This window comes from Lampetra fluviatilis, chromosome 7 (genome assembly GCF_964198595.1).
Source record: "Lampetra fluviatilis chromosome 7, kcLamFluv1.1, whole genome shotgun sequence".
In the NCBI taxonomy this organism is placed as follows: Eukaryota; Metazoa; Chordata; class Hyperoartia; order Petromyzontiformes; family Petromyzontidae; genus Lampetra; species Lampetra fluviatilis.
Window position 1 is genome coordinate 18,118,548 of NC_136281.1, and position 23,517 is coordinate 18,142,064.

The 23,517-nt window shown below is 48.8% G+C and overlaps 2 protein-coding genes across 5 annotated transcripts in view; both read left to right on the forward strand.

Moving 5' to 3' along the window:
- Positions 1–5,072, forward strand: part of BBS1 (Bardet-Biedl syndrome 1) — a 29,121-nt gene extending 24,049 nt beyond the window's left edge. The window contains exons 12-17 of one of the 2 annotated variants that reach the window (XM_078858751.1): positions 177–246; positions 1,195–1,353; positions 2,065–2,198; positions 3,043–3,132; positions 3,230–3,316; positions 3,519–5,072. In XM_078858751.1, the coding sequence (XP_078714877.1) occupies positions 177–246; positions 1,195–1,353; positions 2,065–2,198; positions 3,043–3,132; positions 3,230–3,316; positions 3,519–3,605 (627 nt within the window). In that variant the 3' untranslated portion in view covers positions 3,606–5,072. Of the gene's footprint in view, positions 1–176; positions 247–1,194; positions 1,354–2,064; positions 2,199–2,997; positions 3,133–3,229; positions 3,317–3,518 lie in introns of both variants that reach the window. The other variant, XM_078858750.1, reaches the window with a different exon arrangement.
- Positions 5,073–7,478: 2,406 nt separating this feature from the next.
- Positions 7,479–23,517, forward strand: part of LOC144933685 (protein dispatched homolog 1-like) — a 60,762-nt gene continuing 44,723 nt past the window's right edge. For all 3 annotated transcript variants that reach the window (XM_078858753.1, XM_078858752.1, XM_078858754.1), the window contains exon 1: positions 7,479–7,672. The gene's annotated coding sequence lies outside the window, so the exon portion shown is untranslated. The remainder of the gene's footprint in view (positions 7,673–23,517) is intronic.

A 23,517-nucleotide genomic window follows, 5' to 3' on the forward strand; every position in this document is an offset into this window, starting at 1 on the left:
TGAAGACTCAAATAATGGTGTAAAGTATTTGGTTTGAGAAAACCATAATTGTGAGTTTGAGAACATCTATAACGCTGCTGAAATTTGTGACATTAACGTCTTTATTATGATGCCAAGTTAGTAATTGACATGGGTGACATTCACCGCTGATTAATTGCGGTCTTTGCTGTTCGCAGGATGTAGTTACCAGCGTCTGCTTCGGCAGATATGGCCGGGAGGACAGCACATTGGTCATGACCACCAAGGGTAAGGCAGATGCACGAGAGATTCATGATGGTGTGGAAGTGGGTAGCACTTACCCTCACATATGTAGCATTATGTTAATACATATATGATATGTATGTGTGTGGGATGGTATTGTTTTACCTCTATTTTATATAGTTTTGCGTTGAACTAGAACCCATAGCTAATAGAGAGCATCCTTGTGTAATGCGGGCGTAAACGGCCTCGCGGATATGACGTCACGGGGGGAGGGGTTAGGTCACGTGAGAGAGAGGGGTGAGGTCTTAAGGGAGAGATACCGGAAGAGACGGGAGAGAGTTGGGAATAGAGACAGAGAGAGGCCACGCAGGGCGGAGGTTGGAGAGTGGCGAGATCGCCACACACAGTAAGACTCGGCACCGTCGGCCAGCGGTGACCGAGCACGGAGGAACGGGGAGCAGCGGTGGAGCTGCGGTGAGGGCAGCCGGAGGACTGCACAAGGGGAACCTGCAGCGGAGCTGCATCGGAGTGAGAAAGGCTACAGGAGCGACGGCAGCTGTCGAGCTGCCAAGCGGGGAGGCTCTGAGCGAGGGCCGTGTGGGACAAGTGTAAAGAACCCGAATAAAGGACAACGGAGACAGACCCAGTGAACGAGTCCTTTATTACACTTGCATAAAAAATGATAGTTTACCAGCATTGGTTTAAACAAGCCTGACCCTGTTGATGAGACGTTGATTGCAAAAACCTGTGCAGAGTTTACTTGTAATAAGCCAATGTTGCTGGAAATAAATCACTGTCAAAAGGCCATGTGGCCAATAGGTTGTGTAAAAATTATATACTTTTATTTTGTATGTGTAGAGACAGATTTGGGTAGAAGGTGTACTGCTTGCACATTTGTTTTGTTGCATGTGTTGTTTACAATGACACTGATGATGTGTTAATTTCTACATTGATCAGGGTAACTGTAGGCAATGTCTGCCTCGTCTTTGGCAGGTGGTGGCCTGGCCATAAAGATTCTAAAGCGCACGGCAGTGTTTGAGGAGAAGGACGCCACTCTGGGGCCCCCTGTGGCGCAGAACATCAAGCTCAACGTGCCCAAGAAGACCAAGCTCTACGTGGATCAGACGCTACGCGAGCGCGAGTGTGCCGTTTGTGCGTCTTCCTAATCGGGGGGCGAGAATACACATCAACTCCATTTCACTGGGGTTAGGGTGCCATCTCAATCAGACACATGCGGGTCTGAATCCGGTTCAGGATTTTGTGGAAATTCGACAGTGCTTGCCGAGTGTGCAGGCTGGCCCCCCTACATGGGAATGTTGAATATCCGTCGCTGCTTCAGGGCTGCCAGTAGAAATTAGCACCATTCCATTGCTCGATTGAGCATGGAGACAATTTCACTTTTTACTTTGACCAGACGAGACCCATTTTTCATGATATATCCAAATGCCATCGCAAATTTTCCAGCTTCAACCTGGAGCATGGCACTGTACAATGTGCAACACATTCACAAAGACTGCCACCACCATCTAGAATCCGCATTGCATGGCATGTACTTTCCAAACGTCTCTGTTATTTAAGTGTGTTAATAATGAATGCTTTTTTCAGCCGAAACGTCTATTGAATCTCAAGACCTCAGGACCCTCCTAGGGATATGTAGCTAGTTCCTCTGGGAGTATTTTAGACACCTACTTGACCACAAATTGTGACAGTTAATAGAATTGTGCAGGGGTTGGATTATTACTTCCCTATAACCAAATATATAGAGTTTAAGTTAATTATTTAGTCATTGGATGAGTAGTTACTTCATTAAGCGATTCCCTCAAACCTTTCTTGCAACTTGCTGTCCGTTACGCACATTCCCAGCCATGCACCGGGTGTTTCAAACGGATCTGTATCGCCTGCGTCTGGAGGCGGCACGTGCCTACATGAAGGCCCTGGACTCCTGCCTCGCGCCCGTCTCCTCCAGCCTCGCCGAGCCCCTCAAATTGAACGCCACGGTGCGTGCATTCCTCGCCCATGTGCACGTTTTTCTGATCCAAACCTATCTCGAGGCCCGACCTTGTCCAGTCCATACACCTACGTGTAATATAAGTATAACCTTAATTTCTGCCATTTCTCCTGGTCCGATCATCTTTATAAGTCACGATCTAGCAACTGCTAGGTGAAAGCCTTCCCAAGCAATTGACATCTGGCATGGTCTTGCGATGCAACAATTAATCTAGCACCTGTACAGGAGCTAATTTAATTGCTCCCAATTCGCAGTGGATGTCTTCTCAGTTTTGTTTTATTCTCATGAAGTTAACTTTGATTAACCAGGTGAGAACTCGAGGTAATAGGATAGTCTCATTCAGAAGAGTGGCCTGGGTCCCCAAAATGACAAGCAAACCAAACTAAATAAAGGACCGAAGTTAACAGAAATGATAAAACAACCGTATATGATGTATCTTACTTGCGTTTGATCCCTAATACGTGTGTTCCTCTTCCCCTTTCTCAGTGCATCCACCAGGTCTGACAATTTAGTTGTAATTGTCATAAATTGTTTAATTTGAATTCCATTCTATATTGTTGGCTAATCTCATTTACTAGATTTGTCCACTAGAGGGGGCACGGAGCGCACTTGCAAATTATCTTCATGTCGAAGAATAAAGCTTCACTTGCAGACAGCAAACATGATTATAGAATGACTTGTGATAGGATGGCTTTGTGCATCATAATTGCATGTAATTACTCTGCATCACTTTACAGGGGTCTGTGTAGACATTCCTTGACATCAGGACCGCTGTGTGGTGCGTGCAGGTGCAGGGCATTGGCCCCAACTTTAAACTGACGCTGAACTTGCAGAATACATCGCCAAGCCGTCCCTGCGTGGGACTCTTTGTCTGCTTCTCATATGATGAGCGCCTGTACTCTATGACTCAAGCCTTCTTCAAGGTGGGATTGTTGAAAAGATTTTTCAAAAAAACAATTGTTGAATTATATTTTGAGGAACAAATATACGTTATACTTTTGTATGTATGCTTTTCTCTAGCTTCCAATGCTGGTTCCTGGACTAAATTACCCAATCGAGACCTTTGTGGAGTGTCGTAGTGACCAAGGCATCTCTGACATCATTAAGGTATGTTTTACTAATCAGTTCATGTAATGGGCAATTATTATTTTAATGATTACAGTGCAACATTTTTTTAAACATGTTTATTACATTATAAGCATTTGTATTTTCTGGATGTAGTCACTTCATTTTCATAGTTGAACCCTGTCTGTTTCAATGTTAAAATCCAGTTGTTTGCTGTCTGTTAATTTCTAATGTTCAATGCCAGGTGTTTGCAGTCCGTGAAGGAAGCAGCATACCAATTCTGACTGCTCACATCAATATGCCGGTCAGTGAGGGCCTGCCTTTCTCCTAAGCAGAGGGGATATTTAAGTGGTTGTCACCACTCTTATGCCATCTGTGGTTGTTCCAGCCACTTTCAGTCACTGTCAATGGGAGGTGATTGTCATGAACCTTAGATCATTCAGTTATACGAAATTCCTAGGTCAGAACTTCTTAGATGCTGGCTTCAAGTCCTGGATTATTACCGACACCACGCAGAGGTCACCATGTGGCAAATTCGACGGTCTGAGTCCTTTTGGCAGTGATTGTCCGGAAAAAAAACCCCAATATGCTTTCATACTCAATTCTGCCAAACCATACGCTGATGATGTATGCAACAGTGTTAGAACTGTTGTTAGAACTGTTGCATGAAATTCAATTTTCTGAATTTCTGAAGAGTGGGTAAATGAGATGTTCCATGTCAGATGCAATTATTTTTCTCTTTATTAGAATAATTTTAGTGATGTGATGTTTTATTATGATGCATGCAATTATTGTTTTGCATTTAAAAGACTTGTGTAATAAGATGATCCTGACTGCACAAATACATCTTCTAATATTGACCATTGCATTAAATTAACTATAAAAATGGTACGATAATTTCCAAATCCTGTTATTTGTGGCGCCCCTACGGTTCGCGGAAACTCCGGTAATCCGACGCGGGCGAATAACCTTACATTTATGAGTTTTTGCAAATTATTGGATCTTTTTGGAGGGTGGCTCTACATTTCTGTAATCCGTAAAAAAGTTAGCGATCTTTAAACGATGGGGCTTTTGTAATAAAATCACGTTGCCCGTGGATTACAGGGTCTGCAAGACCCTGTATAGAGTCAGCTCTCTTCCTTTCAACGCGAAACACAGCACAGGATTTGTACATTAACATTTAAAATGTGTACAATATTTTCTTCCATCAGTGGCAGAGTGATTTCTATCCATCACATCATGCCCGCGGGTCACGGTGAATCTCGGTTAAACAAAGTTACGTTAGAGAAAACGGCACAGGCAACTTGTTTGTTATACTTTTCTGCATTTTTTTCCTTCTCATCAGTCCTGAGCTTGAACGGCAGCCTTCTTTTTATGCAACATTTACCAACATACCACTCTATGCAGAGGCGCACACTGGCACCAGTAGGAAACAAAAAGCCCTTGCGCGTATCGCTCCCAAGCTCATTCCTGAGCTGCACCCTTTTCCCACGGCCCTACCAGCCAACCAAAGTCGAGCACTTCCCTTTGGTCATTACCACGTGATGAATGGTCGGTTGTTGGGGTGCTAAGAGCACGTTAAACTCAGGAATGAGATGCCGCTTGGTTAATGATGCCAATGGAAATACAAAGTGTATTTATTTTAATTTGAATGAAATAAGATGTGTAGAATAGTATATTTTAGACATGTTTGTCATTTTGGAAATTGAACAATTTAGCAAATAGGGCAAATTATTTTTTTTAAATGTGCATAAACCCTGTGTAGCTGTGAATGTTGTAAATAATAAATATAGTATGTGCAGAAAAATATCTCTGGACATTTTTTATTCTTTAATAATCCACCTTCCAAAGAAGAATGTTTTACACATCCCATCAGCCGCAGCCACCTGGGAATGCATCACTTCAGTAGCATTTGTACAACACAAGCAAATTCTGGACCTATTTCGACATTTAGTGCCTCATCAGCAGTCAGGATGACTTGTGGAGGGAGATACAAGAGGTGTATTGTGTGCGTATTTATTGTTACTTAAATTATCCACGACTGTAATTATTTTGTTCACTATTAAGATAAAGTAGCCATGCCTGTCTCTTCCCAATATCTGTTTGACCTAGTGACCAATGTTAATGAAATGTTCAGAAATGGTTCATTACCAACACCTCTTGCCTGGGATTTCTTTTCAGGCGAAAAGGTCAGAGGTTAAGACCACAATGTCTGCCATGAACAGGACAGAAGCCTTAGAGCCACACATTCAACCAAATGCCTTTGCTATTGCTTTCAGATAATTTTTATTCAAAATGCACACCCTATTGTGTCTCTTGAAAACCACTTTCATTTGTCTTGCAGAGCCCTTTCCCAAGAATGCTTTGTCTCACTGCAAGAAATGTAGTGTGCAAGGCGTATGTGTTGTAAAGTAGACACCTGCTCCTGGCATGAAAGTGACATCATTGCAATTGCATCATTTCAATGGCATAATTTTGGTTCTTAGAAAATGAATATCTTCAAAGGCCGACATTACATAATTTACGTGCCAAGCTTTGCAATACATGTGATGTCATCTGAAGTAGTTCACAGACTGAAAGGAAGACTACGTATGCAGTGTATGTATACTGTGAATTCAAAAACCTATACGCATCTGCATGTCCACACGTCTCTGATCAACGAAAAGCACCTTACATCACACCTCACATCACACCTCGACGGTTGATTCCGTCACAATGATCATGTGACCTGTAATGTCCACTGACGCACACGGCGTGTAGCGGTATACAGCATACGGTCAACACGCCCGCAGTATTAATCAGCAGAGGTGGGACAAAGTCATTGTTATGCAAGTCCAAGTCGAGTCGCAAGTCATCAAATTCATGACTCGAGTCTGACTCGAGTCCAAGTCACATGACTCGAGTCCACATCTCATAGGTGGGACAAAGTCATTGTTATGCAAGTCCAAGTCGAGTCGCAAGTCATCAAATTCATGACTCGAGTCTGACTCGAGTCCAAGTCACATGACTCGAGTCCACACCTCTGTTAATCAGGACGGCTACTGAGAACCCAGCCGCAAACCTTTACGGCAAAAGCCCCAAACGGGCTACGCTACAGCTTTGGTACGTCAACAGCATCCCCCAATTTGGTTGTACTGTAACAAGAAAAAACCACGCACACGCATGGATTCTGTGAACACTTTCACACACACGCGTGTCCTCTCCCAAGAGCTGAAGAACGCAGCGCCTACGCCAGGCAGTTTGCACCAAGTCGCTCTTAGCAAAGCCTGCGTTACAAGGACAATGTTATTGAATTTAACACCTGAGCTTTCGCGACCAATATCCACGATAACGTTGTTTTGGGTTGGATCGTGTAAATATAAATGCGTTGTTAAACCCGCCACCGCTCGACACAGCCGATTAGCAAGGTTTGTCACGTTAACAAAACGTGCCAATTCGTGACTACTTCGGTACACCTGTGTAGTGGGAGAGTAAACCCACAAGCAGACTGTCATCACCAGCAAGACGTCATACTCGAATTGTAAATATTGTGGATTTACTCTGCAACAAACCAGTGTGCTGAGGTTGCAACTTACAGTATTGGCACGTTCTGTTTACGTGGCAAACCTAATTGGCTGTGTCGGTGGTGGCGGCGGACTTAACGACACTTTTATTGACGCGATCTCACCCAAAACAACCTCGTGGACATTGTTGGTGTGTCTCGGCACTCTGCGAGTTCTCCTGCCCCGAGGGGCCTGTGGTGGATGGACAGCTCGTGGACAAACGCCGAGTGGGAAGGCGTTAATGAAGGAGTCAGACGAGCACGGTGCGGTTCTCCTAAAGCACTGCTGATGATGTGGGTCCTCATTTCCATATTGAGAATTCTTGTTTTTCAAATCCACATCCTCATGGCCAGACCCAATGCCTCCCTCAGGTCGCCGAATCAATATAATCAACGCTGAAAATTGTTCCCGTCCAAACGATATCCCATTGGTGATTATGAAGTATGTTTTTCTTTTCACCCGAATGGCGCAAACTAAGACGAGTACGAGACAAGTTCTAATTTAAAGACAAACTAAAATACAACAGCGTTAGAGCGGGTCGGGCTATCCCGAACCAAGATGGCGGTGCGGGCTCTCACTTCCGGGCGACGGCAGCCATGGCTACCCGGAAGCGCTGTCCCCCCGCCCCCTCCCCCTGGGCTTGTGTCGTCACTTCCTGCGGCCCCCATCCCAATCATCATCAGCAGCAACAGCCGCTGGAGCGGCATCGTCGTCAGAAGCATCATCAGCAGCGGCGGCAGCAGCAGCAGCATGTCCAGCTGTGCCGCGCCGCCGTGACGGCAGCCAGGCCCTGGCGGCCCGGGACGAGGACGAGGAGGAGGAGACGGGGGCCCGGCAGGGAGAGCCTCCGCCGCCGGTGAGGGATCCCAGCTCCTCACTGGAGCACCGCACTCCGCTCGCTGGCCCCACGCTCTGCGTGCACGGGGGGGTCGTTTACTGCTGCTGCTGCTGTTGTTGTCACCTGTTGTCTGCTTCGTCGCTATCAGCTCCAGCATCGCTGGCATTGTCTACCGCGTCACACAGGTGTACAGGTGTGCAGGTGTGCGAACACATTGCACGCATGTGGTCACCTGCCGTACGCCTGTGTGCAGTATGTACACACACAGACAGTTTGTGTACTCACACCGTACACCTGTGTGTGTGCAGTATGTGTACACACAGACAGTTTGTGTACTCATAGTACACCTGTGTGCAGTATGTACACACACAGACAGTTTGTGTACTCACCGTACACCTGGGTGTGTGCAGTATGTATACACACAGACAGTTTGTGTACTCATAGAGTACACCTGTGTGCAGTATGTGTACACACAGACAGTTTGTGTACTCACACCATACACCTGTGTGCAGTATGTGCACACACATACAGTTTGTGTACTCACACTGTACACCTGTGTGCAGTATGTGTACACACAGACAGTTTGTGTACTCACACCGTACACCTGTGTGCAGTATGTATACACACAGACAGTTTGTGTACTCACACCATACACCTGTGTGCAGTATGTGTACACACATACAGTTTGTGTACTCACACCATACACCTGTGTGCAGTATGTGTACACACATACAGTTTGTGTACTCACACTGTACACCTGTGTGCAGTATGTATACACACAGACAGTTTGTGTACTCAGACCGTTTGTGTACTCACACCATACACCTCTGTGTGTGCAGTATGTATACACACAGACAGTTTGTGTACTCACCATACACCTGTGTGTGTGTGTGCAGTATGTATACACACAGACAGTTTGTGTACTCGCAGACAGTTTGTGTACTCACACCATACACCTGTGTGCAGTATGTATACACACAGATAGTTTGTGTACTCGCAGACAGTTTGTGTACTCACACCATACACCTGTGTGGGTGCAGTATGTATACACACAGATAGTTTGTGTACTCACACCATACACCTGTGTGTGTGCAGTATGTATACACACAGACAGTTTGTGTACTCGCAGACAGTTTGTGTACTCACACCATACACCTGTGTGTGTGCAGTATGTATACACACAGACAATTTGTGTACTCACACCGTACACCTGTGTGCAGTATGTGTACACACAGACAGTTTGTGTACTCATAGTACACCTGTGTGTGCAGTATGTACACACAGACAGTTTGTGTACTCACACCGTACACCTGTGTGCAGTATGTGTACACACAGACAGTTTGTGTACTCATAGTACACCTGTGTGCAGTATGTGTACACACAGACAGTTTGTGTACTCACACCGTACACCTGTGTGCAGTATGTATACACACAGACAGTTTGTGTACTCATAGTACACCTGTGTGCAGTATGTATACACACAGACAGTTTGTGTACTCGCACCATACACCTGTGTGTGTGCAGTATGTATACACACAGACAGTTTGTGAACTCATAGAGTACACCTGTGTGTATGCAGTATGTGTACACACAAACAGTTTGTGTACTCATAGTACACCTGTGTGTGCAGTATGTACACACACAGACAGTTTGTGTACTCACACCATACACCTGTGTGCAGTATGTGTACACACAGACAGTTTGTGTACTCATAGTACACCTGTGTGCAGTTGGTGTACACACAGACAGTTTGTGTACTCATAGTACACCTGTGTGCAGTATGTACACACAGACAGTTTGTGTACTCATACCGTACACCTGTGTGCAGTATGTATACACAGACAGTTTGTGTACTCATAGTACACCTGTGTGCAGTATGTATACACACAGACAGTTTGTGTACTCACACTGTACACCTGTGTGTGTGCAGTATGTATACACACAGACAGTTTGTGTACTCATAGTACACCTGTGTGCAGTATGTGTACACACAGACAGTTTGTGTACTCATAGAGTACACCTGTGTGCAGTATGTATACACACAGATAGTTTGTGTACTCATAGAGTACACCTGTGTGCAGTATGTATACACACAGACAGTATGTGTACTCATACCGTACACCTGTGTGTGTGCAGTATGTATACGCACAGACAATTTGTGTACTCACACAATACACCTGTGTGTGTGCAGTATGTATACAAACTATATGCTGCGGAAGACGCATTGTGCACACAGGTATATGTCCGCCAGTGTACATGCACAAGGGAGTGTGCACGTGTACCTATTTACATATGTGTAACCGCGCATCTGTTTCCAGTACGGTGTAGAGTTGTGTGTGTACAGGTATGGGTATGTATGTATGTTGAACTCCATTCTAACCGTATGTAGCCACCCGCACTAATCGGGTGTGTTGTCTTATAGGTGTGATTGCATATCGGTTTGTGTACACGTTTATGCTTGCATAGATGATTGTGTACATACACGAGTGTGTACTTAAAGGTATATATGTATATACAGGTTTCTTTCTACAACGTATGTGTTGTAGAAGTGTAGTGTTCTTCACTGCGGCACACACTTGACTTGGAGGCAACACGTTTATTACACAGCCCCAACAGGGCCAACTACATAAATGGACACACGTTAACTCGACCCCAACAGGGTAACTACATAACCGGGTCAGTCGGTAACATCCTGACTGACCCACGATGTCGAGCGGAGACCGAAGATCGGAGAGACGTAGCGCCGAGGGTTGATTCTGGAGAACAGCCACGATTGGGGCTCGGGACTCAGCCTTAATGGACCGCGGAGTGGCCGGGCTCCCCCCTTGGCCACGCCCCCTTCCAGGTCCTTCCCGAAGACTCTGGCCCCTACATCACGTGTCCCTCTCTCCCCCTTTTGGGCTCTCCTTGCCACCTCGTCCGCTCACGTGCCCTCTCGGGGTCACCAAGACTGTCATGTCCTCACTCAACCTCTCTCACTGTCACCAGGACTATGCCCCCTCGGGCTCACTTCCATGGCATGCTCACTCTGGTGCCCGAGAGAGGCCCAAGACACACAGCTCCACTCTTGTGATGGGAGCTGGCGCAAACCGCCATAGTGACCCCATTTATGTCACTACAACACCCCCTCCCCCCATCTTTATAGAACACAGCCGTCCTGGCTGTAAATCCCCCCAGAATTGAATAAAACCCAGCAGCATGCCTCAAAGGGTTAAAAGCGTAGCAACGAAGAATGCAGCCAACAATGGCGCAACAAAAAAGGGGGAGGAGAAGATTTGGAAGAAAGATAAAAAAAATGTTGGCACTGTGAACACGCCGAAGAACGCGCCAACTCGACCTCCAGGCAGCAGCACAACCAACCCCCGCATGTGGGTCACCCTCCGCGGCACAAGATGAGCCAGGATCAGCCAATGACCCATCCGGCTCGCGTGTGTGACCACAACCACACGGTGTAGGGACAATTAGCTTGCTAAATAAGAGTCACTTAAAACAGACAGTTTTTTAGCGTGTCCTCATCGTCAGACCCCCAGGCGGGGGTGAGTGTAGGCTTCCCGGGGGTTCTAGGGACAGGTAGAAGGTGGCTAATAGGCACGGCCCCTCCCGAGAAGAAGAAGGAAGTCCGGCAAGAGAAGGAGTAGATGACGGCCGCTCCTCTCTCCTCAATCCACCTCCGGTCAGTGTAACCGGCTGCGCCAAGGGCTGTAGGTGCTGGGATCCTGCGGGCGGAGAACCAGAAATCCCCTGAGGAACAACCTCCACGGACACGCGCCCCAGCTCGTCTGGCGCACCAGACACACAGCCCCTGGTTAGTGGAGATGAAGGGAACCCGTCCAGCAGAAAAAAATTGTTTCAGTCGTGACGGATGCACAAACCAGTGCCTGTGACCGAACTGGATGCGTACACTTTGTGGACATGTAACCTATAATTTCCACAGGGCCTCGCCAAGGCTTATATATTTTGGGGGACGTACCTACTGGAACTTGGGGGCAGTGAAGTCAAGTCATATCACCTGGTGACTATTTAGTTCTAGATTCCCGGAGCCCAACTAGATGTTCGTTTGCAGCTTGCCGCAAGGCCGAATTCCCTCGAAGCTTTCCTTGCTTCTGATAACCGCTTGAGGGTAAGGCGTATGGGGCTAGGCATTTTCTTATTACCCTGCTCCTTGGTTCAATTGAACCTCAATTGATGGATCCTGCTCCCTCCCGTACATAAGAAAAAATGGCGAGAAGCCAGTGGAGGCGTGAGGGGCCAATCTGTATGCCGCGAGAACACCTGGAACGTGCAGGTCCCAGTCAGACTGGTCCTCATTGACCTGCTGACACAGCATGGATGTCAGGGTCCTGTGTAGACGTTCCACCATGCCATCAGTCTGCATACATCCTTTAGTAATTTAGAAGAACATTTTTTGCCTTGGTCCATAAGAAGGCGTTCCGGGGCCCCCTTATCCAAAACGTAACCGTGGAGAAATGCGTCAGTAATCGTCGCAGCTGAGGGGTCCGGCACCGGCCAGGCCATTGGCCACCGAGATAGATACTCGACACCTCCCAACAAATATTTATTTCCCCGCGGGATTGTAGGAAATGGGCCAAGCACGTCGACCGCGACGAGTTAATTCACACGGGACAGGCTGATGGATTTTAGAGGGGGACAAGCCAGTTTTGGTAGAGGTTTTCGACGAGCGCATTCTGTGCATTCTTTTAAAACATTATAGATGTCTCCTGGCATCCCGGGCCAGAAGAAGTTAAGCCGGAGAGTCGACAATATCTTTTGGACACCAAGATGCATCACTCGTTCATGCGTCGCCCATATTACTTTGCCCCGCAAAACGGTGGGCACAACGATGTTATATTTCCGCAGTTCCCCATCCCACCTCATCAATAGACCCCCTCTAATGACCACCGTGGACAATGCTCGTCGGCCCCCATCCTCCTCGAAGTTCTTAACACGGCGCCTTATTTTAAATAAGGAGGCATCTTCCTCCTGGAGTCGCCCCCATTCCGTGTAGGTGAGGCCGATTGTGTTGTCCCATATGTCAGTGTGTGTGTGTGTAACATCCGCTGCAGCCACAACAGTGCAAGATGGTCCCGTCGCAGTGGGCTTGCAACGCCCTGCCCCTGTAATGCATGCACACTGATCACTTGGTGACAGTCGTGATAGTGTGTCAGCGTTTACATGGCAAGCACCCTTTCTATATGAGACCACAAACGAGTAGTCCTGAAGGTATTCTAGCCATCGGGAGAGCTGGCAACTGCCAGAACCCCGAAATGATGGTGGCGGATGCTCCGGTATCAATGAGCACCCGCACCTTTATGCCATGAACGGTTCCGATCATGGCTGACGATCCCACCGCAGCAGCAACAACATGGCGGCCCAATGCCAACAACTGACCGGGATGCCGCAGCCACCCATCGCCCACAACAACCCGACCCTCGCGCAACACAACCCGGTGAGAACCGACGACCCGTGACTCCAAACCCGATGCCTGAGGTGACTGCAAGGGCTGTGCGTGTGGGGTGCCACGATTTTCCTTAGGACCAAGCGGAGTGAAGGACGGTCAGGCGTAGGATGGCGGCGTCGTGAAGGGCCTCCCTCGTCGAGCACGGCATCGCATCGAGACGTGTCCCAGCAGGCCACACCTGAAACGGATGACCGGGTCGTCCCTTTGGGGAGGGAAAGTCTCCTTCGGCCGGTCTCGACCACCTTGTCATCTCGCATCGCCCTTCTTCCACTTTGCACCGTCCAGCAGAGGTGGGACAAAGTCATTGTTATGCAAGTCACAAGTAAGTCTCAAGTCTTTGCTCTCGAGTCCCGAGTCAAGTCGAGTCAAAGATGAGGCAAGTCCAAGTCGAGTCTGAAGTCATCAAAATCATGACTCGAGTCTGACTCGAGTCCAAGTCGCATGACTCGAGTCCACACCTCTGAGGTGGGACAAAGTCATTGTTGTGCAAGTCACAAGTAAGTCTCAAGTCTTTGCTCTCGAGTCCCGAGTCAAGTCGAGTCAAAGATGAGGCAAGTCCAAGTCGAGTCTGAAGTCATCAAAATCATGACTCGAGTCTGACTCGAGTCCAAGTCGCATGACTCGAGGCCACACCTCTGCCGTCCAGTGAAGCGCAGGGTTGCAGAAGCTCCGCGTCTTCGGGTGCACCTTCACCCTCGAAAGGTCCGGTGCACGCGGCCACGGTCGCACGCTGCTAGATGTTGAAATGTGCCTGGAGACACCGTGCGACTGTGAATGAGGACAAGTCGTCCTCTTTAGTGGCTGGCAAGACGACTTGAAATTCTTGGGCCAGCAGCAACATTCTTTCGAGGACCAGGAAATCACTTCCGACATGATCCATCCTGGGGTACGCAGACTTGGCCAGCGCCATGAGCGCGCTGCGGAAGGCGAGGGGCGTCTCGGCCTCCCCCCGCCTTCGCGTGGCGAACTTCTAACGCTTGTTGGACGGTGGTGCAAAAATCGCTGCCATCTGTGTGAGGGCTTGAGGCAGTGTCGACTTGTCTTCGGACAGGATGGTGTTGAATGCTGCCAAGGTGTCGTCGTCGAGTGCTGTGGGAAGCGCCTGCAGCGCCTCCACCTCCGTCCACCCCTCAAGATTGCAGGTGATGGCAAAGCGTCGTCGAAACGCCTCCCAGTCGCCATCCACACATGGAAATTCCCTAACGAAGGGAAACCTCTTTTTCTTGAAGCTTTAGCTCTCTCAGCGAGAGGTCCATTTTGGCGGGAATCCTGTCCCGCCCGTCCGGCAAAATGGCGGCCGCTTTGCTCGGGCCACACCTCTCTGTTTTCCCGTGCGCGGGAACCAGTGGCGGCGGAGACGTCTTGCCACAGCTCCGGTGCCCCGACGTCCTCTTCCCGCTTTAAAGCGGCGGCCAGATCTGCCACGGCGGCCAGAGGTCATCAATGCACACGTTCCGTGATCGGCGCTCCTTCTCCGACGGTGCGGCGAGGTCCGGACTTTTTTCTGGCTCTGCCAGTAGAAGATCTTCGCGCTCCATCTTCGGGGCTACAGCTCCTGGGGCTGTCTGTGGAATCACCCCATCGTCCTCCTCCTCGTCTGAAGACGACTTGGTGAGTTGTTTCCGCCTAGTTAACATTATTTAACGCGAGGCTATCACCTGACTATTATGTTTCACTTCTCACTCCAGTTGTAGTGTTCTTCACTGAGGCACACACTTGACTTGGAGGCAACACGTTTATTACACATCCCCAACAGGGCCAACTACATAAACGGACACACGTTAACTAGACCCCAACAGGGTAACTACATAACCGGGTCCGTCAGTAACATCCTGACTGAACCACGATGTCGAGCGGAGACCGAAAATTGGAGAGACGTAGCGCTGAGGGTTGATTCCAGAGAACAGCCGCGATCGGGGTTTGGGACTCGGCCTTTAAGGGCCGCGGCGTGGACGGGCTCCCCCCTTGGCCACGCCCCCTTCCAGATCCTTTCAGAAGACTCTGGCCCCTACATCACGTGTCCCTCTCTCCCCCTTTTGGGCCCCCCTTGCCACCTCGTCTGGTCACGTGCCCTCTCAGGGTCACCCAGGCTGTCATGTCCTCACTCGACCTCTCTCTTACGCAAGTCACCAGGACTATGCCCCCTAGGTCCCGCTTCCATGGCATAGAGGCCCAAAGCACATTGCTCCAATCTTGTGAAGGTAGCTGGCGCAAAACGCCATAGTGACCCCATTTATGTCACTACACAAGTATGTCTTTCGACGTTTCTATATTTTTTCATACATGGATGTATGCATCTCTATAGAGGAGTATGCACACACAGGCACGTCTTAGCAGGGAGGTGTGTGTACACACAAGTGTATGTGAACAGGGCTGTGTGTGTACTTACAGGGATGTGGGGATATACAAGTGTGTACTACATCCTTGTGCCGGGATGCGTGTACACAGATGTGTGTACTTACAGGGATGTGTACACATGTATGGGTGTGCGTGCATAAAGTGATATAGGTACACACAGCAAAATATATTTGTTCAGAGTGTACTTATCCTGTGTATATATGATTGCAATGTATATACACGGAACTGCAGATGCTAATATTACATTTTCCAGGCAGTGAAAATCCCCATCAGCTGTAAATAGAAACAGAACACGCAGAAGCACATTTGACATGAGTGTGTTTAAATTCACGCAATCGCCATCGTTGTGTATGCTCCGATTGGTGTGGCGGAGAAGCGTTCCTGCTGTGTAGAGCAGAACGCCCTCGTTGGTTCCACAGTGCAGCTGCCCCACACACTATCAACGGCTTCACATCCCTTTGCATGGTCGGGACACTTCCAGTCTTTGCATCTCCACCTATAGCACAACCCTGTCCTCTATATCCCCCTATAAGGGGATGTATATCGTTTTAATTTGGCGTCGATTTTAGACTGATAATTACGTCCCCTTGAAGTCAAATCCCGATTCATGTAACATCCCCTTAAAGGGACTGCGCGTTTCGTGTTCTCTCCCGGGTGATGAAGACTTTCGTGAAGTCTTGTCCAAGCGACAGGTCTCTTTGTGATGTTGTCCATGTCTCGCAGTCAGCGCTGTGATGTCTGCTGTGTGTAGATGTGTACTTTTGTGTGTGAGAGGAATGCTATGTTGATTTGCTCATCCGTGTGTGTTTGTGTGTTGGCTAGGAGTGTTGGTTAGCGCACTGCACTATGATCCCCTGCATCTTACCCTGTCCTTTACTCGGTCAGCCCAATACGAGTGGCTGATACAGCTTGTCAACATCAGCAATGATACTGGCTGTGTGTGCTGTTTCCTGCATTCATCGCCCCTTCACCTGGCCTCCGAGACCCAATAGGTGCTCCCTAACGGTGTCCACGAATGGCAGGCGTACAGCAGCACAAAGGGCTGGCCGGGGCTGGCGACTTAGCCCCGTGTTGGCGTGCGGACATCGACCTTCGCGCTACCACGCTACATCCGGCCGAAATTAGCGTAATCACATCCACCCGGCAGAGTGGTCTGCGGGGCGTAGTTGAATTGAGTTACAATTGTTTATGCGATGCAGGAAATGTAATCGGAGCGCACGCACGCCAGCAGCCAAAAAACCATCCCACGCCTACTCACTCCTCCAGCAAGCATCTGCGCTGGCCTTTCCGAATGTGCGCTTGTGTGGGTGGTAAGTGCCACCACAGACCTCGGGCCACCTCGGACATATGCGATACCTGCCAGCCTTTCTGGGATGAATCGGAGCCTTTGAGACGCATTAATGCGCGTCTGTGTTCAGTGGCAGCGCGATGTGCAAACTCTCCCCCGCGTTCTCTCTCGGCCGGAAGCGTGCCTGCCTCGGCTGTGTCCGGCCCTCTCATGGATCTCTAGGAATGAGTGCAGTTTATTTGAGTGTGGTTACAAAATTCATATTTCAATTTTCCAATAGGAGATGCTACCTGGTGCATGACCTTTTGTGTTTTTAGGGTGGTGGTAGGGGTAGAGAGGAGCATTGGTACTGCAAAGGTTTATGTTTATTCTAGAGGAGGAGGAGGAAGCACAGCCCTTAATTTAAGAATGCAGACAGCATTGAGGTGTTTTGTGTATTCCCCTGCGTGCTGTACTCCTTAGCAAAGGACAAAGGCCTCTAGCTTCTGAGAGGAATGCAGCCTGCTCTTGCACCCTCACCAGACCGTTTACATACAGGGTAATCGCACTGTACCCCACCTCTCATGATCCAACTATCGATATACTACAGTGTTCCCATTTGTACTGCAGGGTGGAGAGAGTGAGTGGTGGATGATGCAACACTCCATGTTTCAATCGCCCTGGTGAGGAATTGAACCCGGGGACTCTGGATTGTGGGTCCGGGTTTCTAGACTCTGTGCCAGGGTAGCTCTGGTTGATGCATGGAACACATTCATTCAGGGTAACTTTTTTGTTTTATGGAGGTGCACCAGCATGGTATTTTAGTGGATCGACAAGGCTGGCATGTGACATCGCTCAAATAACGCTGCGCGCGAGCTGCAGATGTCAGTTTTTCCAAAACGTCTTTAATACTCGCCGATATATGTGGCCCGTGTGAGTCCCATGAGCACCCTACGTTACTCGCGAAAGTTTGCCTTTTGTGCCTCATCTTTATTGCGAGAGGTTGTTGGAAAAACTTGTGTATGAATTTTGGAAAGGTTTCACGTTAAAAAGTAAAAATACAATTCCTTCTCCGAGTGGCAGTAATTGATGTGCTTAACTTTTGATTTGGTGTGTAGCACTCGTGCTCAAAAATGTTTTGCAAACCCTTGGTTTATGTTCCAGTGTGCCCTCACTAAATGCTGTCTTCAGGAGTGCCAGAGATAATGTTTCACTGTATTACACATTTATTTCCTATGAAGTATACCCCAAAGCCAAACACATTTTAATTCAGTGCAGATATTATTCATTGGGATGCCATCTTTTGGCAGGGTTGCCACCACCGCTCAACCGTATAACGTGACGCTTGAGCCCGGCATATCGGAGGGACTTCTCCTCCTGAGAGTCCAGGCCCCAGGTCTTATTTTTCTCACGTGCTCAAACGCTGAGTTGTGATGAGACCAAAAATGTGGGGTGCACACCACTTGAACAGGTTAAGTACTGCTTGTTTTTCGGGAGAGATCTTGAAAGCTCCGCTCGTTCGTCATCGGGAAACGCTAAAGCATTTCATCCCACGGTGGCATTCCCGCAGGAAGCAGGCCGATTTATTAGGCATACGATCTGGATTCCTGCGAGGGGCAGTGTACTGACGGCGTTAAATCGCACATCTGGTGTCGCCGTTCCGGCTGCTGCCGTAAGCGAGCTACCATTCGCGAGCGCACGGCGGGCAGCCGCTCTCCTAACGTGATGTACGGAAAAATGTGCGCGCTTTATGTGACATCATTCACGCTCTGCTTGTCTCCTTGCTGAGGCACCTGGCTGCTTTATGGGATTCGAGTGAGAGATTGAAAGCTCATTCTGCAATGTTTTTCAATATACTTTTATTACAAGGCATACTTTATTGGATTTCTGTTGTATTAGTTTGACACCATGTTGGTATTTCTTTTCATTTTTACCCTTAAAAAAATAATGTACACATTCATCTCGCTCTCTATGTACCTTCATCATGTTTTCCTGTTTATTAGTAAAAATAAAACAACCTTGTGATTCTTTGCATTTCCCCCACTCGTGTGAGGTCTGTCAGCCTGTTGCTCTTTCTTCACTCATTCTAGTCCCAGGCCATCGTCTGCACGTCCTCTCCACAGTACTTCCATCCTGGTTCACCACTGGGAGCTACCTCCATCTAGGCCTGCCTCTTGGTGTCTGCCCTGGTGCTCACGTGGTGATCATCTTTCTTCTTCCAATATGGTTTTCCTCTCTTCATGTCCTGGCCATCTGAGTTGACTTTCTTCCAGGTTGTTTGTGTTTTGTATTTCCAATGAACAAAACTAATCGACAGAATAATCTGCAGTAGTTGTAGTCATCCCATTAAACTCTGCGTGATGTTGAATTATGGCAGTGGTTATCACTGTCATCCCTCAACATTTTTGCGGACCACCACACACCAATAACAATTTTTCAAAGTGATAACTGCTCTGAATCGTAGTGTTTGCAAGAGTTCCACGTCCCACAGTTTGGGAAACACTGCGTTATTGTGTAAGATTGCCTTGCTCTCTCACAACAACAAAATCGCCAAATATTTTCACACTGGAGATGCGTGCTCGCATGCCGCGGTTCTGAGTGCGTGCGCTCACCTTGTACACCTGTTGTGACTTTACAAGCGCCCGCGCTCTCCCCGTGGCCGTGCTCGTAATCGGAGCCACGTTGCTTGCACTTTGAAGGTTTGACGGGCGACCTGGCAGCAGTTAAAAAGTATTCCTCCTGCGTGATTGATGACCGCAACGCGCGGTCATCCCGTGCCGGCGAGTACACCTGTTTGGCCTCCGCCTTCGCATGGCTGCAGAATCTGTTAAGGATCTGGCCCGTCTGAAGCAAAGCGTTGTGGCTACCTGTAAGACAATACAGGTGGAAGAATGTGTGCTCGGGCCGGCTACCACGTCACCTTGAGCCCTGGTGTTGGCACAAACATCGCTACGGCCTGATCCACTTACTAAACGCTCACAAGTGGGCCAATTTGACGTGGGGGCCACTCAATACCACAGTGAAAAGAGAACACGTGTGGCGATGCCATTGATGGTCCTATCATCGAATCACACGAAATGTGCTCGATCTCATAAAATCTCAGAAGCTAAGCAGCATGGAGCTTAGCTAAGTTACCTAGGTAGGTGATCGCCATGGCTTGCCAGGTGTTCTAAGCAATGGCTGTGATGTGGCCGGGGAGGGCAAGTGCTGTGGGTCACCCCCTCGTATGCATGGGTTTTCTCTGGGTACTCTGCTCCTTCCACAGTCAAACTCTCATTCGTGGTATTGGCCAAACATTGCAAAGCAGACCGTCTTTTAAAAAAAAGTAATCGGCTTGATGGAGTTTTTCCGGTTGGGTCAATGGGACTGTTATGCATTAAATTTGTCCGAAATATCTGTTTCTCTTATTAATGTGGGAATTCATACATTATTGGCCCTGTGCATTTCTGTTGATAAACTCGCATGGTTGGCGCATTGTCAAGGTGGTTAACCTCTTAATGGCCATGGCTGAATAGGCAAACATTCGCCAGTAACATCCGCACCAGAAAAGCATTTTACTGCTGTGGCTGTGGGATTGATGCCCACGTTGGTGAGACTCCGTGTAGGACAGAGAGAAACGAGGCGACTGAAGACCGCTTCATGCCAGAACGCTGCACATTTGCCTCATCCTTTGTGGCGGTGTTTAACTGTGATCTGAAGGTAGCAAATTAAGTCTGCGGAAAACCTCTCCAGGCCACGTTGAGTGCAGCTTGGCGTTCCCTAACATGAAGATGGCGATGGAGGTAACATCAAGTGGCCTTTTCTAATTTGTTTGTGCGGAGTTAACAGCCGGTTTGATGTGCACCGGGCTGAGAGGGCTAGGGGTGACTAGGGAGAGGCCATGTCTGTAAACTTAACGTGTGCGTGTGGTCTTCAAGCTGATAAAAAAAAAAGCGCAGCGTTGGAAGCGTTTGTGGAGAATGGAGCGCATTCAGGGCTCTCCGGGTGCCGTTTACCCTCCTCATCCAACAAAATCACCCACGCTCCGAGTCAAGGTGCTTTTTTTCTTCAATGAGAAACACGTGCATTAAAAGCAAAGAATTTTGCCAAAATGTGACAAATAGATGAAAGTGAGAGCGCGATGAAACAACCATGCGTCCATTCCCCTTGTTGAAAAAAACATCTTCGCTTTCAAAATAAAATACGACTCGTGGTGCTGCACTCTGCAACCTCCATGAGGCAGTGTGCGGCCTTGCCACTCTGCGCCGGGGTTGCTGAGCGCGGTGGGCCTTCCCGCACATCACCGTAGCGCCTCGAAGGAAACTTCCTTCCCTGGGCCTTGGCGCTGCAGGGCCGCCCTTTTGCACGGCAGCGGCACCGCCGCGTGATGGATAACGCAGGGTTTGCTCGCTGGAACGTCAGGAATGCCACTGAGGGTTTCAATTTATAAAAAAAAATGGTTCCACGTTTTTGTTCCCCGTGAGGTGAAAGCAAAGGGGTGCGGCGGATTTTTTGCATGGCCCTGCCAACGCAAGGCGCGTATTTTCTTAACAGGGCCAGGTGAGTTCAGCTCGGACGCGTCTAATGGCGCAAAGGCGAAGTGTGGGGCGTGCACAACATTCGGTAGAATGGCCGAACAGAGCGGATGCTCGCAGAAAAGAGAATGAGTGCAGGACGAACGGGGCTGCTAAAATAATATACACGCACACAGGTTAGCTGGCTCATTACAACGTACAGGCAATGCGGACAGACATGCGTTCAGGCAAAAGGAAGGCCGAAGACCGGTTGGCAGACAGGGCCGCAGATTTTTCCATCTCACCGTACAGTAAGCGGCGGGATACATGGGCTGTGTTTCGGTGATGTGGGAACTGCCAGCGAGGACACGTTTAAGGCCGCGTGTTTCCTTAGAGACACAGAAGCACGGGTGCAAGGCACTGTTGACAGAAAGGGAAGCAAATTTGTTCAGAAACTTTGCTCTGTCGATGCCAAATAAGGGGGTCTCGCTGGGTGACGCGCAGAATCTGCGACGAGCGCCTGATCAGGTGCCTTGCCCCGTTGATATCCACGCTAACAAATGCTCGTGCGCCGCATCGACTGCTGGAAAAAACACAAGAAGGGTTAAAAGGTCATCCAACTTAAGTAATTTTTGTTGTTGAAAATCCTAGGTACAAAAGAAGGGCTTTGAAGTCTAATTGCTGTATCCTCCTCCTGGGCACCTCTCAGGCCACAGCAGAAGTTTTTCGACCCATGGCTTGCACTTAAGCATACCACGTGGCCCTTAGAGATGGCTCAGGGATGAGGTCTCAGCAGCATTCCAGAAGCCCAGTGTTGAAGCAATATGCTCCTTTAAGCTCATGGTTGAGGTCAAATAATTATGGAGAAGCTCTGTCTTAGGTCAGGTAGCATAGTCATAACCTGAGTTCAAGTGATTTGGACGTTGATATCCAGATCATGCTGACATTGTGTGCTTTTGAGACACCTGCCTGCAGGGTTAGAGAGGTGCCCATTGGAAGTCGACAAAAAATCCAGAGACGGTTGCTGACTTGTCATTGTGGTGTTTCAGCGTCCTGCTACTTGTGCGTGGGATTTCCACGTTCGTTCTGGTTTCCTGCCATGTACAGAAATTTTTAAAAACATCCCCAACCAGGTCCCTCCTGAAAATATAGTCTTGAGTTCCAGTTGAGGCTTTGGTTAGGTAGAGAAATGGAAATTGAGTCGAGTGGCCCAAAAATAAGCCGTTGCAGAGAGCAACGTGGCCACAACACTGCGACTCCGAGCGAGAGAGACGCGGGTCACGGGCCACAGCGCTGCATCACAGAGCAGCACGGGCGTACGTCGGGACACATGCGGTAGAATGGAGGCGAGCCGAGTGCCGCTGCGCTCGTCAACGAGGAGGAAATGAAAAACAAGATGCCACGTCGTCATCGCCCGTCTGAAGGTCGAGCCGGCTCGCGGGGCCGGGCCGCATTCCTGAGGCGCTGAGGTCAGCGGCCAGGTCCCACGGTCCAGGTACAGTGGAGAGCAACGGGCCTGCGACGATCGCCACCCCCGCTCAGCCCTCCCGATTGCTGTTGTCGTCACAATTTGGGGTCGTGTCATGGATTTATTATTTTTTTTCATCGTTGTTTCCATTTTTTCATGGTGTAGTTGTTCTCTCTTCGTTAGCCTAAAGTATCACCAGCCACTCATCGGCGTGGATCTTCAATAATTGATTCTCACACACTCAATTTGATGTTTGTATTGTGAGCAAAGGGAACTGCCAGTAATGGTTCACGCACTGGACTTGTAGTCCAGAAGTCGCTCGGTTCGACTCCATCTCCTGGCACAGCAGTTGAAGCAGTGGTGCCAGTTTCTTAAATTGCTCCCCCCACCGCCTCTGGTCCACCCAGCAGGGTGGATGGGTTCACCAAAGAAAATCGATCGGGAGGTTGTGTGTGGTGGGGTAAAGTGCGGGTACGCCCACCTTTTTTAACACCTTTACGTATCATGAGCGTAAGAATCGATGTGAATCGGAGAATCGTTGCGTTGTTCCGTGCCGAGTGGTGAGCTCACTGTCAGCGTCCAGGCACCCATCCAACTCGCAGCTCGCGGGTAACGGAGGTTAGAGTGACCCAGTGGTTACGACTCGTCAGCGGTGGTCTGCTTCTTGGTCAAGTTGCCAGTCATTGGGGGGTCATTGTCTTATTGGTGGTACTTGTTCTCGAATGTCGTGGCATGCCATCAGTATTTATTTGTCATGCACGATGTTAGCTGATGTTGTCGATTTCTCCCTTGATGCATGAGAAAACGTTTTATATCACT